The sequence below is a fragment of the Cavia porcellus genome, unplaced genomic scaffold, assembly GCF_034190915.1.
Source record: "Cavia porcellus strain 051 isolate PalLab524CR breed Dunkin Hartley unplaced genomic scaffold, mCavPor4.1 scaffold_1, whole genome shotgun sequence".
Lineage (NCBI taxonomy): Eukaryota > Metazoa > Chordata > Mammalia > Rodentia > Caviidae > Cavia > Cavia porcellus.
The window spans coordinates 140,538,939-140,554,375 of NW_026947484.1; the positions used below are offsets into that span (position 1 = coordinate 140,538,939).

General features: G+C 38.0%; 1 protein-coding gene and 1 pseudogene across 15 annotated transcripts in view; one reads left to right on the forward strand and one right to left on the reverse strand.

The window, feature by feature from the left end:
• The window catches only part of LOC100716784 (myomegalin), a 245,631-nt gene that overhangs the window by 75,476 nt on the left and 154,718 nt on the right, over positions 1-15,437 (forward strand). For all 15 annotated transcript variants that reach the window (XM_063256623.1, XM_063256611.1, XM_063256619.1 and 12 more), the window contains one exon: positions 5,217-5,368. In XM_063256623.1, coding sequence (XP_063112693.1) covers positions 5,217-5,368 — 152 coding nt within the window. The remainder of the gene's footprint in view (positions 1-5,216; positions 5,369-15,437) is intronic.
• On the reverse strand, positions 9,290-9,663 carry LOC106025484 (cAMP-dependent protein kinase inhibitor gamma-like; annotated as a pseudogene).

Below are 15,437 nucleotides of genomic sequence, written 5' to 3' on the forward strand. Positions count from 1 at the left end.
AAAGAAGGCAAGAAAAAGAGAAGGAAGAAAAGAAAAATAAAAAGGGGACAAAGTGATGTTTTGTTTCTTCTTAGGACCTCCTTTGTGCCTGCGCTTGGCTAACTGCTCAGCAGGGTGTAGAGTTGTCCGGAGCGCTTTGGTCTTACCTGCCCTGATGCTGTGTGTGCATCTCAGTGTACTGTATACTGCCATTTATCTAATGTAAAAGAGTAGTTTAGTAATAAAGGCTCAAAGTTAAATTCCAAAGAAAGATGTAGATTTTAAAATCTTTTTTAAAAGGCTATGTATTTTTTTATTGTTATATTTACCTAATCGTTGTATTCATTGTGGGGGATTTGTACCTATACCTAATCTAATTGTCTTCTCTCCTTCGCCTCAGTCCTTCCCTTCCTCATTTACAAAAGCTGTTTTCATCTTTTTATTTAATTCTCTGTCTTTTAAAACCCCTTTTCCAAGGCCCTGTTCTGTATTCGTACCCTACTGCTACACGATTGACTTCCCCATTTGATCCTGCTTTAATCAATTTTACTTGAGCAACTATATTTATAATCTTATTGGCTGATCATAGTTCTGTCTTACCTCATGCCCAGCTTGCAGTTTCCCATTTTTCCCCACCTTGGACCTGCCTCCCATCAAGGATTTGCTCTGTAAAAATCCCTTAAAAAGGCAAGGTCCTCCTCAACCCACTTGAGACTCCTTGTGTCTTTCTCTCCCTCAGACAGTTTTTTTTCTTTCAATAAATATATTCTGTTCTTAAAAATAAAGGAAAATAAAGTCTATTTTGCATTTCTTCCCTTTCCTTTCTTCTCATCCCTATTCTCTTTCCCATGTGAGCAAGTTCTTCTTTCCTCTCATTAGCTATCCTCCATTTTCTTCCTAATTTATACTTTGGGCTTTTCGCCCAAGAAAAATAAGGTGATATTTAAATTTGTGTCTGATTAATTTTACTTTAAAATTATGATCTCAAGATGTGTTCATTTACCTAAAAATGTCTCTAGTTTATCTTTCTCTATGGCAGAGTAGTACTCTATATAAATACCACATTTTCCTTGTCCATTCATTGTTGATGAGCATACAAAATATTTCCAAGATTTAGCTATTATAAATTGTGCTGTAATAAGCATGGGTATATGTATCACTGTGGTATGATGACTTTAACTCTTCCAGAAAGATGCTAAGCAGGGGAATAGCTAGATCAAATGGAACCTCTAGTTCTAGTTTTTTGAGCATTCTCCATATTGATTTCCACTGTAGTTATTCTAATTTATATTCTCACCAGTTTACACTCCAGTATGTGTTAGTGGTTGATTTCTTGATGATAACCATTCTTTCTAGAGTAACATGGAAATTTTAGTGTTGTTTTAATTTACATTTGTCAAATTATGAGTGATGCTGAATATTTTTTCATGTATTTACTTGCTCTTTTTTGTTTGTTTGTTTTTTGAGATAGGGTCTCACACTGTAATTCAGGTTGGCCTTAAACTCACTATGTAGCCCAGGCTGGCCTTGAATTCTCAGTGATCCTCCTGCCTTAGCCTCACTAAGTGCCAGGCAAGTACCACTATGTCTGGCTATCTATACTTTTTCACCTGGGAAGTGTCTATTCATTTCAGATGCCCTTTTCTGGATTGGGTCTTTACATTTGGGGATCTAATTTTTTTTTTTGTCTTTTTGAGACAGGGTCTCTTTATGCAGTTCAGGCTGGCCTTGATCTCACTTTGTAGCCCAGGCTGTTCTCAAACTCACAACCATCCTCCTGCTTCAGCCTCCCAAGTGCTGGGATTACAGGCGTGAACCACCATGGCTTGGGGATCTAATTTTTAAAAAATTCTTTATATATTCTAGATAATAGTCATCTGAAGAGTAGTTGGAAGTTTTTCCCCCTTCTGTGGATTGTCTCTTTACTCTGTTGGTGGTTTCCTTGACTGCACAGAAGCTTTTTAATTTGATGTGATCCCAGTTGTTGATTCTTTATAACATCTCCTGTGTAACTGGAGATGCAGGGAAGCTTTAACATATGCAAATCAATAAATATAATGTACCACACGAACAGAACCAAAGACAAAAACTAGATGATTATCTCAATAAGCTCAGAAAAAGCATTTGACACTGTCTTGGTTACTTTTCTCTTGATGCTGAGACAACATATCTGACACTCAAAATTAAGAAAGGAAAGATTTATTTAACTCAGTTTGTGGATGTCTTGGTTCATAGTCAGCTGGTTCCAAGGCAGGGTGGTGTGGCAGAGGGGCAACAGTTCATGGTGGCAGCAGATACCAAAAACTGAGCAAAAGGGAAGAGCAAGTCTCTTTCCCTCCCTTATATTGTAGGCAGGCTACCAGCCCTAGGCCAGGTGCAGCACTCACACTGCCAGTCCCAGCACTAGACCACAAACCAATCACAAACTCTAGGTTCAGCCACCTCTGAAAGATCCGCACCTCCAACCCCATGATCACGTGAGGCTTTAGGGGGACATCCGGACACAAACCGTAACAAACACAATCCAATATCCATTCATGATAAAAATCCTAAAAGAAATTGAACTAGAAAGTCTCTATCTCAATCTGATAACAATCACTGATGGCAAACCAACAGCCAGTGTCATACTAAATATTCAAAAATTGAATGCTTTCATTCTAAAATAAGGAACAAGACAAGATTACCCATTATCACCACTCTTGTACAATATAGTTCCAAAAACATTAAGCAAAGTGATTAGACAAGAGAAAGAAACATGGATAGGAAAGGAAGAAGTTAAATAATCATTACTTCCTGATAACATGGTCCTCTACATAGAAGACCCAAAAACTCCACCAAAAGACTCCTAGATTTAATAAACAAATTTGATAGTGTAGCAGACTAAAAAATTCAAAATTCAACACTCCAAAATTGATTGGATGGGCTAGGGATTTAGATCAGTGGCATAAGTACCTGCCTGGCAAGTGCAAGATCATGAGTTCAATCCCCAGTACCACGAAAAGAAAAAAAAATTGATTGTACCCTTGTACACAAATAACAAACTCATTGAGAGAAATAGCATTAAGGAAGTGGGCTACTTAGGAATCAATCTAACCAATGAAATAAAAGACCTTCACATTGAAAACTACAGTACTCTCATAAAGGAGATTGAACAGGATATCTTCTGATGGAAAGATATTTTCTTGGGTAGGAAGAACCAATATAGTAAAAATGACCATACTCCAAGACTCATACAGACTTAATGCAATTCCAATGAAAATACTGATAGCCTTCCTCACAGACTGAGAGAAAACAATCTTAAATTTCATATAGCACCAGAAAAAGCTTAGAATAACAAAAGCAATTCTGTGCAACAAGAAGGGGGCATCACAATACTTGATTTGAAGTTGTACTACAAAGCTACAATAATAAAAACACCATGGTATTAGCACAACAAACAAAAAAACAAAAAATCAAAATAAAAACACAGGCTTGAGAATCAACAGAACAGAATAAAAGATTCAGAAACAACTCCATGAACACTCAGCTGTTCTATCTTTGACAAAAGTGTCACTTTCCCTAGAAGAAAAATAAAGTTTTCAATAAATGGTGCTGGAAAAACTGGCCTTTCACATGCCCAAGATTAAACCTAGACCCATGTCTCTGACCATGCACTCAACTAAAATTATTGCAATGGATCAAAGATCTAAACAGAAACAATCTGTTGGAAGATAGAATAAGTAAAATCCTGGAAGACATAAGTATAGTTATAATTAACAAAACCCTAAATGCATAGAGAATGTAGTTTTTTGTGTTTTATATTGTAGACCATAACCCCAGTTCTACCCCAATCTAAAGTCATTTGTGTACCATGATTAATTGAGGTCCTTACTTACTCTTTCAGTGTCAAAGCAGCCAAAGGGTTAATTGACTCTGACAGAAGAATACTTTCATTTGATTGATAGAATAGTTGAGTGCCTGTCCTTTTTCTTGTTTCCCCAACTCTTAGACCTATCATGTACTCTTAGTTGCTAAGATAACAGAGTCTTAGTAGTTAAAATAACACATATTGCTAAGAGAAACAAATGTAAAGAATATGGGGTTGGCTCTGCCACTTTTTAGCAATGTGATACTGGGCAAGCAAATGCTGTAATCCTTATTCATTAGCAAAATGGATGTTAGTCCATTCTCCGGTTACAATGACTGTTTAGATGAAGTAATTCATGTGAAATTGTTTTATAGCACAAAATACCATGTAAACAGGTTGATTGGCAAATTGTTATTATTCTTAAATAACCTCAAAAATTCCCTCTAGAAAGATTTGTAGAAAATACCTAGTAGATTATTTTCTTTTAAAGGCTACTTTGGTTATTTTTGTCATGTAACAAACCTTCTCAGAATTTAGTGTCTTAAAATGAGAGCCAGAAAACTTCAGCCCATGGGACAACTGCCAGATTTTGTAAATAAACTTTTATAGCCACATAGTCATGCTTACTCAGTTACATATCGTCTGTGTACGCTTTGAGCTACACGGACAGAGTTGAGTAAGTTGTGACAGAGACAATATGATCCACGTGTACAATACTGTTAGGGCCCTTAAGAAAAGTTTAAGGGAAGTCTGTCCATCCCTGGCTTAAAACAGGAAATATTTATTAATTTTCACATTCTGCATTAGCAAACTGGATATTTTTTGTCTGATCTTATGTGGAAGCATTGAAATGACTACACTCTTCTGGAAGTCCAGAAAAGTCCATAAGGTCCTTGCTCACATGTGTGGGAGTTGGTCACTGGCTGTGGCATGTTGGGGTAGGGATCTTCATTTCTCTATATCTTCCTTTTATTTATCCAGTAGGTAGATTGAGCATTATGGCCTGGTTGCCTTGGGTTACTACGAAGGCAAGAGCAGAAAAGCAAAGCATCTCAAGTACTAGTTTCTGGAACTCACACAGTTGCATTTTCATCTTGTTTTGTTGGTCAGAGCAAGTTACTTGAATGGCATAGATTCAAAGGCTAGAGAAACCGACTGTACTGGATGGGAGGAGTATGATTGTCGCGTTGCAAAGAGGCACAGACACAAACTGTACTGTATTCGCTGGGGATCATTACTTATATGGTCTACTGTTGGCACTTTATGTGAATTCTTTTTATGTGGCCTAGAATTGGTTTACATTTTACAGAAAATATTCTGCTAGAACATGCCATTTAAAATGATCATGGGGTTTCATTACATAAATTTTGTTGTTTTCTTTCACTGACAGCTTTTCTTAGTGACACTAAAGATCAAGGCCCTCTGCTGCAATCACAAAGCTGGAGAAGTGGTGAGAAGATCCCATTTGGGCAGACACAATCCTTAAGAGCATTTGAGAGGCCCCCTCAGGTGCAAACTCAGGCTCTTCGAGACTTTGAGAAGGTAAGTCACACGGGTGGACAGTTCTAATCCCATTTAAAAGCGGTACTGTGAAACAATGATGTCTTACAGAATATGTCCTATGCATTAGTCTGGATTATAGGTATTGTTCTCATGATAGTGTCTCTTTCAAGATCGTCTGTCCCTATGTAGAGATAGTATCTTAGCTATGTGCCAGGGGCTGCGGACAATTGCCAGTACCAATGAATTCAGATTTAAACATCTGTGTTCTTGGTAAAGATAAATTTAAGAAATTTAAATGCCACCCTGGGAATCTGTAGTTGCAGCACAGTGAGCCCAGGAGTCCCAGCCCATTTATACAGCATTATTTTATCTATTGCCAACTGAAACCACTCCAGAGGCCTGGATATTGTCTGCTATATGAGGTGGCTCAGTTAGAACCATTTGCTTCTCAACCAGCATATGGCAACAAGCATCTGTTTGGAATTCCTCGCTTGCCCTTAGAGCTGACAATGTAATATAGATTTCTGGCTCCTTGTGAGCTGGGTCAATCCAGGAAGTTTGGACAGGAGAATCTGTCTACTGGGATTTATATGGCCCAGAAAAGTACCCAGAATGTCTTACAGCCATGTCTAAAAAAAGAAACAGCTCTTGAATGCCCCCTGGGGGATACAAGAAAGCCCAGAATGGTCCTCACCGAGTAAGTAAGTCCTGAGTTAAGTGGGTTTCTTGCTATCTTGGAATGATAACATTGGACCTAAAAGAATGACATGCCTTTTCAAAACAAAAACAAAAAAACTATTGTACTGAAATAAGCTAACCCTGCCTTTCCTTAACTTGTAATCATAGGTGTTTCCCTAGGACTTAAAATACAATCTCCCAGATATTCCTGGGAGCAGCAATACTCCATGTAACATGTGCCTAAGAATTAATTGAGCAGCTTGCTCTTATTTGCTCAGAGTTGTCATGGATACTGATTTTCTTAAGACATAGAGTTTTCAGGAATATTAAGTGACTTCGGAATACTGAACCTCTGAACAGATCTGTGCATGGGGAATTTGGGGTGGTAACACCTCAGTGACCTCCTCTTTTTCACCTTTAGGATCTGCTGTGGCACTAGGGGTGAAAACAACTCTGTGGGTGCTCTGAAAAACAGTCTGCCTAATGTTTATTTTGATCAAGGGGTGACTGGGGTTGTGAGAGTGAGAGATAATACCTGCACTGGAGGGACAAATGGCCCTATGCTGTGGGGCTGAGCAGGGGTCAGGTGACTTTCAAATATAAATCCTCAGTCCCTTCTCTTAGTGTTCAGTTCTAATATCACAGACTAACCCTTATTTCTCCTGCTGGGAATCACTGATGGAAACCAAAGTAGGAGGCAAGAAAGACCAATAAAAGATATGCATCAACTAATAGACAACAAGAGGCTGAAACACACTTCTTCTTCAGAAACTCTTCGCCCGTCCACCCAGCAGTGCTATGCTCAAATCTGTGTTCATTCTTATGTTCATTCATCCATTCTATAAACTGTGAATGATGTTACTTTTTACATAAAAATCTTTCACAAGGGGACATAAAAATTAGAGAAAACATTGACTAGAAACAATATAGGAGGGGTCAGGACATGTTCCAGTATCCCAGCCTAAAAATGGCAAAATACTTTGACATTTCTGTGAGGTTTTAAGAAAACATACTGTCTATAACCCAGAGATGAAGGATGGGTCACTACTCTCCAAAAGAGGAAGTGGCAAGCTATAGATTGTGTGGCAGTGAAGGACTGTCTCCTTCAGGAGTCACAATAGCCATGTTGGCTCTTCTTTTCTTTTCCATTTTTATTTCTATTAGTGCATATCTACAGTACATAATGGTTACATTCATTGTGGGGAGGTGGTGCATGTACATAACACATCTGAATTATTTTTACTTACACATTCCCTTTTCAACCTCCTTCTCCCCCCATCTGTGAGTCCACTTCTCATTTGCAAAAAATCCATGCTTTTCTCTTGTTCTCCACTTGCAATCAGCAGCAGGAGGGGGACGTTAAGGATAATGGTTGGGGAGAGTTCAAGAGAGCCGCATAGCTAACCTTGTTGTTTTTCATGTAAGTTCAACCCTTCCTCTCAGGTATATTTGTGGGGCTGAGAACAATAGATATTGTTTCTTATGATAAAAGGAAAGTTACTTAGCATATATGCTTCCTGTATATTTTTGAATAAGCAAGGGATTTGATTCATTTTTAAAATTTGTCAATTTTGTTATAAAGGAGCTTCCCTCCACGACCAGGATGGAGGGATTCTTATTCCTTCAGATTTTTACTTGAGGAGCAGATTAAATGCTTCTAAAAAGTTGACTTATTTTGCTTTTTAAAATCTTTTTGAGACAGGGTTTCACTATGCAGTTCAGGCTGGCCTTGAACTCACAGTGATCCTCCTGCCTCAACCTCTTGGATGACTGGGATTATAAGCATGTACCACCACACCTGACAAGTTGCCTTATTTTGTCTTTATAAGACATGAAACAGGCATCGTTGGTCCCATTTTTCAAATGAGAAAACCAAGACTCACAGACACTGAAAATTTTTCAGCATTCTAGAATTTATATACCATGATCTAAATCTTGACTGATTATTGTGTCAGAAATAATTTTAACATAGAAATGGCCGTAGTCACAAATTGAGAAAAATTCTTTCTTGAATACTTTCTTGGTTATTATGCCCACCCCAGCCCAGCATCTCTAGGATGAGTGAGAGTAGAGTAGCACAGGGTTGATTCCAGCTAGCACTTGTCAATTTTTATGTATTAAGTACAATTCTAAGCATATGGTAGTATTATTTCATTTAATGAGTACAGCAGCCCTGTGAGGGAACTGTTATACCAACTTACAAATGAAGTTCCAAAGACGCAAAGAGTAACAAGGAACTGGCCTAATGTGTCGAATGTAAGCTTGAAAATCTCTGTCTTTCCTGTTACTTAAAAGTTCAGTCGATAAAAGTTTGGTACCAATGAAAGTGTTGGCTCATTTGGAAATGGAATCACAGTTCTCTATGCAAAGTGGCAGTTCACTTTTAGCCCCTGGTATGATCTACCATGTGCTTTTTACTGCATTAACTCTGCACTACTAAGATATTTCATTCATCTGTGTCTCTGTTTCTGCCCTTTCCTCTACTCGGCTTTACCTGGTGAAGCCTTCTCATCCTTCAGCTCAAGTGACATATTTAAAGGATGTTACCTCTAACACTAATCTTTTAAGCTTCTTGAGTGCATAAATCATTTTGTGTCCATTCTTTTCCAGTATTGAGAATTTGGCATAATGCAATATGTGATAAATGCTCCAGTAAATATTTGTCAATCAAAATAGATTTGCTGAAAAGAATTGAAGACTAGGTTTGTATTTCTCTTGCCATTACTTTTTTTCCCTTCACAAATCATGAGCATTTATTTCCCAGGGTCTAAGTCATTCACCTTGATAGAAAGAGAAAAGAATCCTTCTGCTAGTTTTGAGCCCAAATGCCTTCCCTACAATTGGATCTGTGAAACTCCAGGAGGGAAACTCAGAGCTGTGCAGATGGTCACAGTTGAGCTTAAAATGGCTTTCCTAAAAAAAAAAAAAAAAAAAGAATTGATTGTCAGCTCCCTCCCTGTCTGATGGAAAAAGTTTTAAAGAAGTTTAAAAGTGTTTTTTTTTTTTTTTTAAGGGAACAGAAGGTCTTCCTTGATCTGGAAGGCTGGGGATGGAAAGATGGCGGGCAGCGCTGAGACACAGTCCCTGTGCAGGTGGCTCGGAAGAGGAGTGTGGGCTCTTGCCTGGTAGGCAGGGCCAGCTGAGCCCGCGCCAGCTGAATAAGTGGCATTCTGTGCTATAGTGTCTTGAAAGTGCACCTGGGTGCAGGGCGAAGGTAGGGAACGTGGAGCCTGTGGGTGTGAGCAGAGGACATCTCAGATTAGGTAGGGCCACAGAGGCCTCTCATTCCGGCCTGAGTCGTGGGCTCAGAGAAGAGGTGTTGGGCCTGAGCTTGGGTTCCCACTCTGGGAGCGGGCAGCAGGTCTCTCTTCTGGCCACCAGGACGAAGTCAGATGCACAATGAGGTGGTCCCATTATTGCTCTTGGGCTGGATGAGGTGGTCCCATTGTTGCTCTCAGGCTGGTTGCTGGCTATCTTGTTCTCGGTGCTTGCCTCTGCCTGTCCTTCTACTCCTTTAAGGTTCAGCTCGCCCATGTCTCCCACCAGCTTCCATACGGTCATGGCCTCTGAGTCACCCTGGATATCAAGGACTGAGTTCCGCAGCCTGTCCAGTCACAGGAGATGAAGTCCGAGTAGGAGGACTCAGCCTTCATCATGCTGGCTCTCAGGCCTGGTTTAGTTTATTTTTTCTGCTTTCATCTCTTCAAATTTTCCACTCTTTGACTCATCAGTGTGGAAATTCTGCAGTCTCATGGCCTGCCGAGCACCGAGCACCTGCCACTCTCCTGCAGTTACTAGGTATTCACCATTAGTGAATGGTTCTAAAGTGGTTGGTGTGTTGATTAGGTGGATGGAAAACTGAGAAGTCGGGAACTGCACATGCATTTTTCTAAACTAGAATGATAAAATAGGAATTGTAAAGGAAGACAAAGAAACAGACACTTTTTGAAATATTTGACAGGATTTATTAAGAAGAACCAAATAGTAATAATAGTAAAAAGTGTTTATTGGATGCTTTTTATATGCCAGACACACTTTCTAGATGCTTTGTTTCAGCTAGTTTCAGTTCATTGTCCTAACTTCTGAGACAGATATTATTATTACACCCAGCACACCCATGAAGAGACCAAGCCTCAGATAAGTTGCCCAAGGTTATACAGGTGTACAGTGACAAAACTAAGATAACACCAATGATTCCACATTTCTTAGGGAAATGGAAGGATCATTCAGACAAAGAGAGGCTCCACGGGGAGAATGTGTACAATTTGATGTTAAACATAGAATAAAAATGGAAAAGCTATAAAAGAATCATAGAAGAGCCAAAGTCTTTGGCTGTAATATCACAAGGAGGCCTTCAGTGCCCTGTCTTGTTTACACATTTTCGGATAATGTTGTCTTTAATAAGAAAATGCCAACAAAGCCAGCTGCTGTTCTCTTCGCTGTAAATGGACACCAGCACCCCTTGGCAGTCAGAATCTAACCACAGCAAGTCCACCCCACCCATCCTAACTTCACTTGGATCTTGAAGTCTAGTGGTGGGCTGCAAAAAGGGAGGCCCCCACTTTGTGTTTACAGAAGTCTAAATTATCACAGTCTGGGTATTACTGACTAGTTTAGGTAAATCTGGGCCAGGTCTCTCCTGCCTTTAGGTTCTGTGGTTTTGGAGATTTTTGAACATTTGAATATTTCTCAGTGATTATAGCCTTAGAAAATGAATACTACTAGAAAACTGTATTTTCATTTTTTAAAAAAGGCATTTATGCTTCTATAATCATCATGTCCACAGCACACTGATTTTGTTCCCACTGTTGTTTTAAAAAGTTCAAAAATTCATAGATGAAAAAAGGGAAGAACCTAAACTTTCATTCGTAAGCACAGTTTTTTTCCCCCTCTCATTTAAATATGGCTTATTGAGGGCCGTCCACACAGTCATTCCATAGATGTTCAGCAGTGTTTGCATTCCTAAGCAATAGTGCCACAGATTTGTAGTAAATCAACTATCTTTTCCTTAATAACTACAGAGTTTAAAATAGCTCTGAGTCACTCCCAATGGCATATGATCTGACTAGGGGCATTAGAAATTTAAATTACATAAAGTTTTATTAAAGTAATACTTAAGGCCACAGTGGAAGAGATATTCCAACTTTGGAATAATTGCTGAACAAGATTATATCTTTAAAGATTAGATGCTAAGCCAAAATTTTTCTGACTTTTCTGTATATGTGAATAAATATTAGCTTGTGTTTGGTTATAAACTAGTAAGTTAACTTTATTAAAAAAGAGTTGAATTATAAAAATTGAATAACCCTGAACATTCTGACTGATACCACTACTAATTTAGTACAAATAGCAATCACAATCAGCTGTAGTAGCACACACCTGTAATTCCAGCACTTGGGAGGCTGAGGCCAGAGAATCACTTAGAGTTCAAGACCAGCCTGAACTATATGGTAAGACCCTGTCTAAAAAACAAAAACAAAAACAAAAACAAAAAAAAGGAAAGAAAAGCCTAATTCCACAATGAATACAGTATTCCTGTGAAAATAGTTATTTTTTAAAAATTTATTACTGGCTCCTCATTAGAAGTTATTCTCTTCTCTGAAGAATAGAAACCCTCTTTCTTCCCATGAAACCTGTGAAATTTCCATCCTAATCATAATTTCTATTCCAATAATATAATTTAAAAATAACAATAAAAATAATGATACCAATTAACATTTATTGAATACTAGCAATGTGTTCTGTGAATGTGCTTGATTGGATTATCTTATTCACTTCCCACAATAATGCAGTTATCTTCATTTTTACAGGTATACCAAAGCTAGAAAAAAGCTATTATTTGCTAGAAAGTGCTAGAGCTTGGGATTTGAATATAAATATACTGTTTCTAGAGCCTAGCCGCTAGGCACACTTTTATCAAGCTTTCAGTTGACACTTAATCCTCTTCTTACTTGTTTGTTAATCTACTCATACACTCAATAAATAAGTGAATCCTGTGTTTTAGCCATTAGTCCCACAGAGATCAGGTATCGATAATACAAAGCTGTGTATTCAGGGATGAAAGTTTATTTCAACATTTACTTTTTAGTTCTAATCTTATTTGTTACTCTTAAAATTTTTAAATTTTTGACTGGATTTAGACTTTAAGAATTAGAAGTTTTCAGAGAGGATAGCATACATTTCTTGGTATATCTGTTCTTGGTGTTTTTCTTTGGGCTTCTTCTCTTGGTCAACAAGTCAGTATGTTCTGCAGCCTCTTCTTATCTTTTTAGTGCCTGTTTCTTCAAGGCGGTACACCTGTGTGTGTGTTGAAGGACATGTGAAATCATAAGATGCTGAAGTTTGGGTGCTCTGATCCTAAGTTTTTCTTTATCAGTCTTTTCTGACAACATACGGCAGATGTCATCTTCTTCAGAGCAATTGAAAAGTTTGCAGGTTCAGCTAGCTCTTTGAGATCCTACATAATAAGATACCATAATAGTCTAAGAATAGCCTCTCTGTTGCTTGCAATAGAAAACTTGAGAATTCTCAGCTTGGTAACCACCAACCTGTAACAGGAACACCCTTAGTAGCAGGTGGATAGGGCCTGGGGTCAAGACGCCTCGCTTTGAGAGAGGTTTTTATCCATCATTTCCACTACAGATTTAGAACAAATATGCTTTATATTCTTTACTCAGAGTGTGAGCAGTGACTTCTGTGTCATACACTTCTTATAAAATATAAGATTTGTGTTCATTATTCATTGCAATGAGTTTCTTTAGCCAGTAGTTGGGAAAAAGATATTCAGCATCATCTTGAAGCAGTTGATAACTGTGAAGTCACAAATAAAGATAAATATTCTGTGTAGTTGAATAGAATATAAAATACTTGAAATAATCTGATTACCTGATTATCACAGTAAAGATTGGTTATTTCAAGTAGGATGCACACGTAAGACAGAACATGGTAGAGCAATATACTGAGAAATATACTGGCTGGGTGCCCATGTAGACCAAGTTAAGATTAAGAGTACATAATAAGGCAAACTATTTTGGCTGATGATACATAAAGTAAGGTGTTGTTTCTTGAATCAGAAGAAATAACAGAAACGTGAAGGATATACAACAAAATAATTATAGTGATCATGTCTGTGACATGGGTTTAGCCATGATTTTTACCTTCTTTATAAATTTCTGTATTATCTGAATTTTTAGTAATGTATATTAACTTTATCGATCCACTCAACAAGTGTTCGTAGAGCTTTTACCACATGTGAGCAACATAATGTCTTAAGTTCTGTAGATACAAAGCTGAATAAGCAAAAATGGTTTACAGATTAGCAAATTACAGCAGAATATAATTATTATTGTTTTTATTATGTAGAAGTAAAATATGTCAAAAAACATAGCGAAGGCTCTTAATTCAGGATTCAGAGAAAATTTCCTAGAGAAAACTACATTTCATGCGGGACCTGAAGGAGCACTGAAAAGTAAACCAAGGCACAACAAAATTTTAAGGAGTTTATTTGAGTAAGAGACAATTCATGATTTGGAGAACACAAAAGCAGAAAAGTTTCATGTTCCTGTGACATGAAATTGTCAGAGCAAGTGCTTATAGGTGAATAAAGGGGCAAAGTAAATTGCCTCTTTGATTGGCAATTTTACAATTTTACTGATTGATCACTCTTATAAAATTGCCTTTATTTAATCTATCCCACTGGAAAGCCTCTACAAGTTTGTCGACTAATTCTTAGTAGTTGAGTTTATGTTTTGTTTTTCTTTAATACAGGCATTTATAAGAAGTATCTCAAGTTAAATTCTTCTTATATTTGCAAATGAAGCCAGTCTGAGGTTATTTAGGAGGCCTACCTCGCTTTGTATGCTCAGAGATTCTTCAGGCGTGGTCTTCATTTTAACTTAACAGGAGGAAGAAGAATTAGACTAATATTGGGAAAGAGGGGGAAATGAGGAATGTTCTGCACAACAGAAGCAGCATGAATCAAAATTCAGATGAGTGAAGGGATTATAGTCAGTCAAAATTCTTGAAGGATGGGAGACAGGAGTGTGGAGAAAATTTGAGACCAGAGAAAAATAGAGAAACCAGGGTGTACAAATTGCAAGTTTTATAAAGGCTTTAAATTTTATCTAAGCTCATTTGGAACCACTTAAAACTTTTGAGCAGGGAAATGACATGATCGTATTAGGGAGATTTGGCTTCTGCATGAACTAGATTGGAGGAATAAAGACTAAAGTGAGAAGCCAGACACGCCTGGCAGTGCACTGCAAGCAGAGATAAGAGTATTGCACATTTCAGCCCAACCTGGGCAACTTAGCGGCTTAGCAAGAGCGTGTCTCAAAAATAAAAGTAAAAAGAAAGAAAGGGTTGGGGATGTAGCTCAGTGTGAAGACTCAGGGTTTAATTTCCAGTGCAAAACTAACAAACAATAAAAACTAGAGGCAGAGAACAGTTGGGAAGCTCAACATTCTAGGCAGAAGTTGGTGGTGATGCCCAGAGAGGTATGAGAAAAATAAACGCATGAAACAGAAAGATATTTCAGAGACATAATTGACAATAGGCAGGTCTAAATTGATTGGGTGTAGAATCAGTAAAAGAGTAAAGCACACCCAGGACGATCTGTTACCAAGTTATCTTCCCTTTCCCATCCAGACTAGGTTATCAACTTGTTGTAAGCTTTCTACATACCTTTAACTTTCTCGTTAGCAATATGAACTATAGTGGACCTCTTCCTTATGAACTCAGTTTGTTCCCAATGGCTGATTGTAACCTAAGCTGTCAGTAGACGGTTCGGGCTCCACTACACAGCCTTCGAAGTCTCTCTCCTGTATACAGGCAGATCTCAGTGCACCTAGAGAGACACCGGTCCAGGATTTCTCAACCCCATACAGGAAAGGATGTTGTGATGTTTCTTCCAGAACACTTTAAAGTTTAAATCTGTATCAGAAAATCTGAAAACACAAGTGGTTAGCATTCAGGTCATAACTCAAGACTTTGATTGTAAGTTAAAACTAAAATTCTGGTCATAACCCAAGTTGTTTGTATGTCAGGCTGGTTGTAACTTGAGGATCAATTGTATTTGTTCAAAGGTAGTCTTTTTCTGTTAGAATCTGAGCTCCATCAACGTACAGCAGTATTTTCTTTTCATGCTAGATATAGTGATAGCAGAGTACCTGGTGCTTAGTAGGCATGTCTCTTTTTTCTCTTTCCTTTCTGTTGTGATTTTTTCCCATTCTACTGTTTTATTATGCACAAATGGTACAGAACACAAGGAACAGACATGCGTGGGTTATGAGAGCCCCAATGGAATCTGTCATGTTTAGAATGAGTGATGTCAAGTCTTGTATAGGAAACTTTTAGTTATGCCACACACTTAGAATGAGAACTCCTGGAGCAAATACAAATAGTACTTTTTATAATCATTAAAACAACAGCA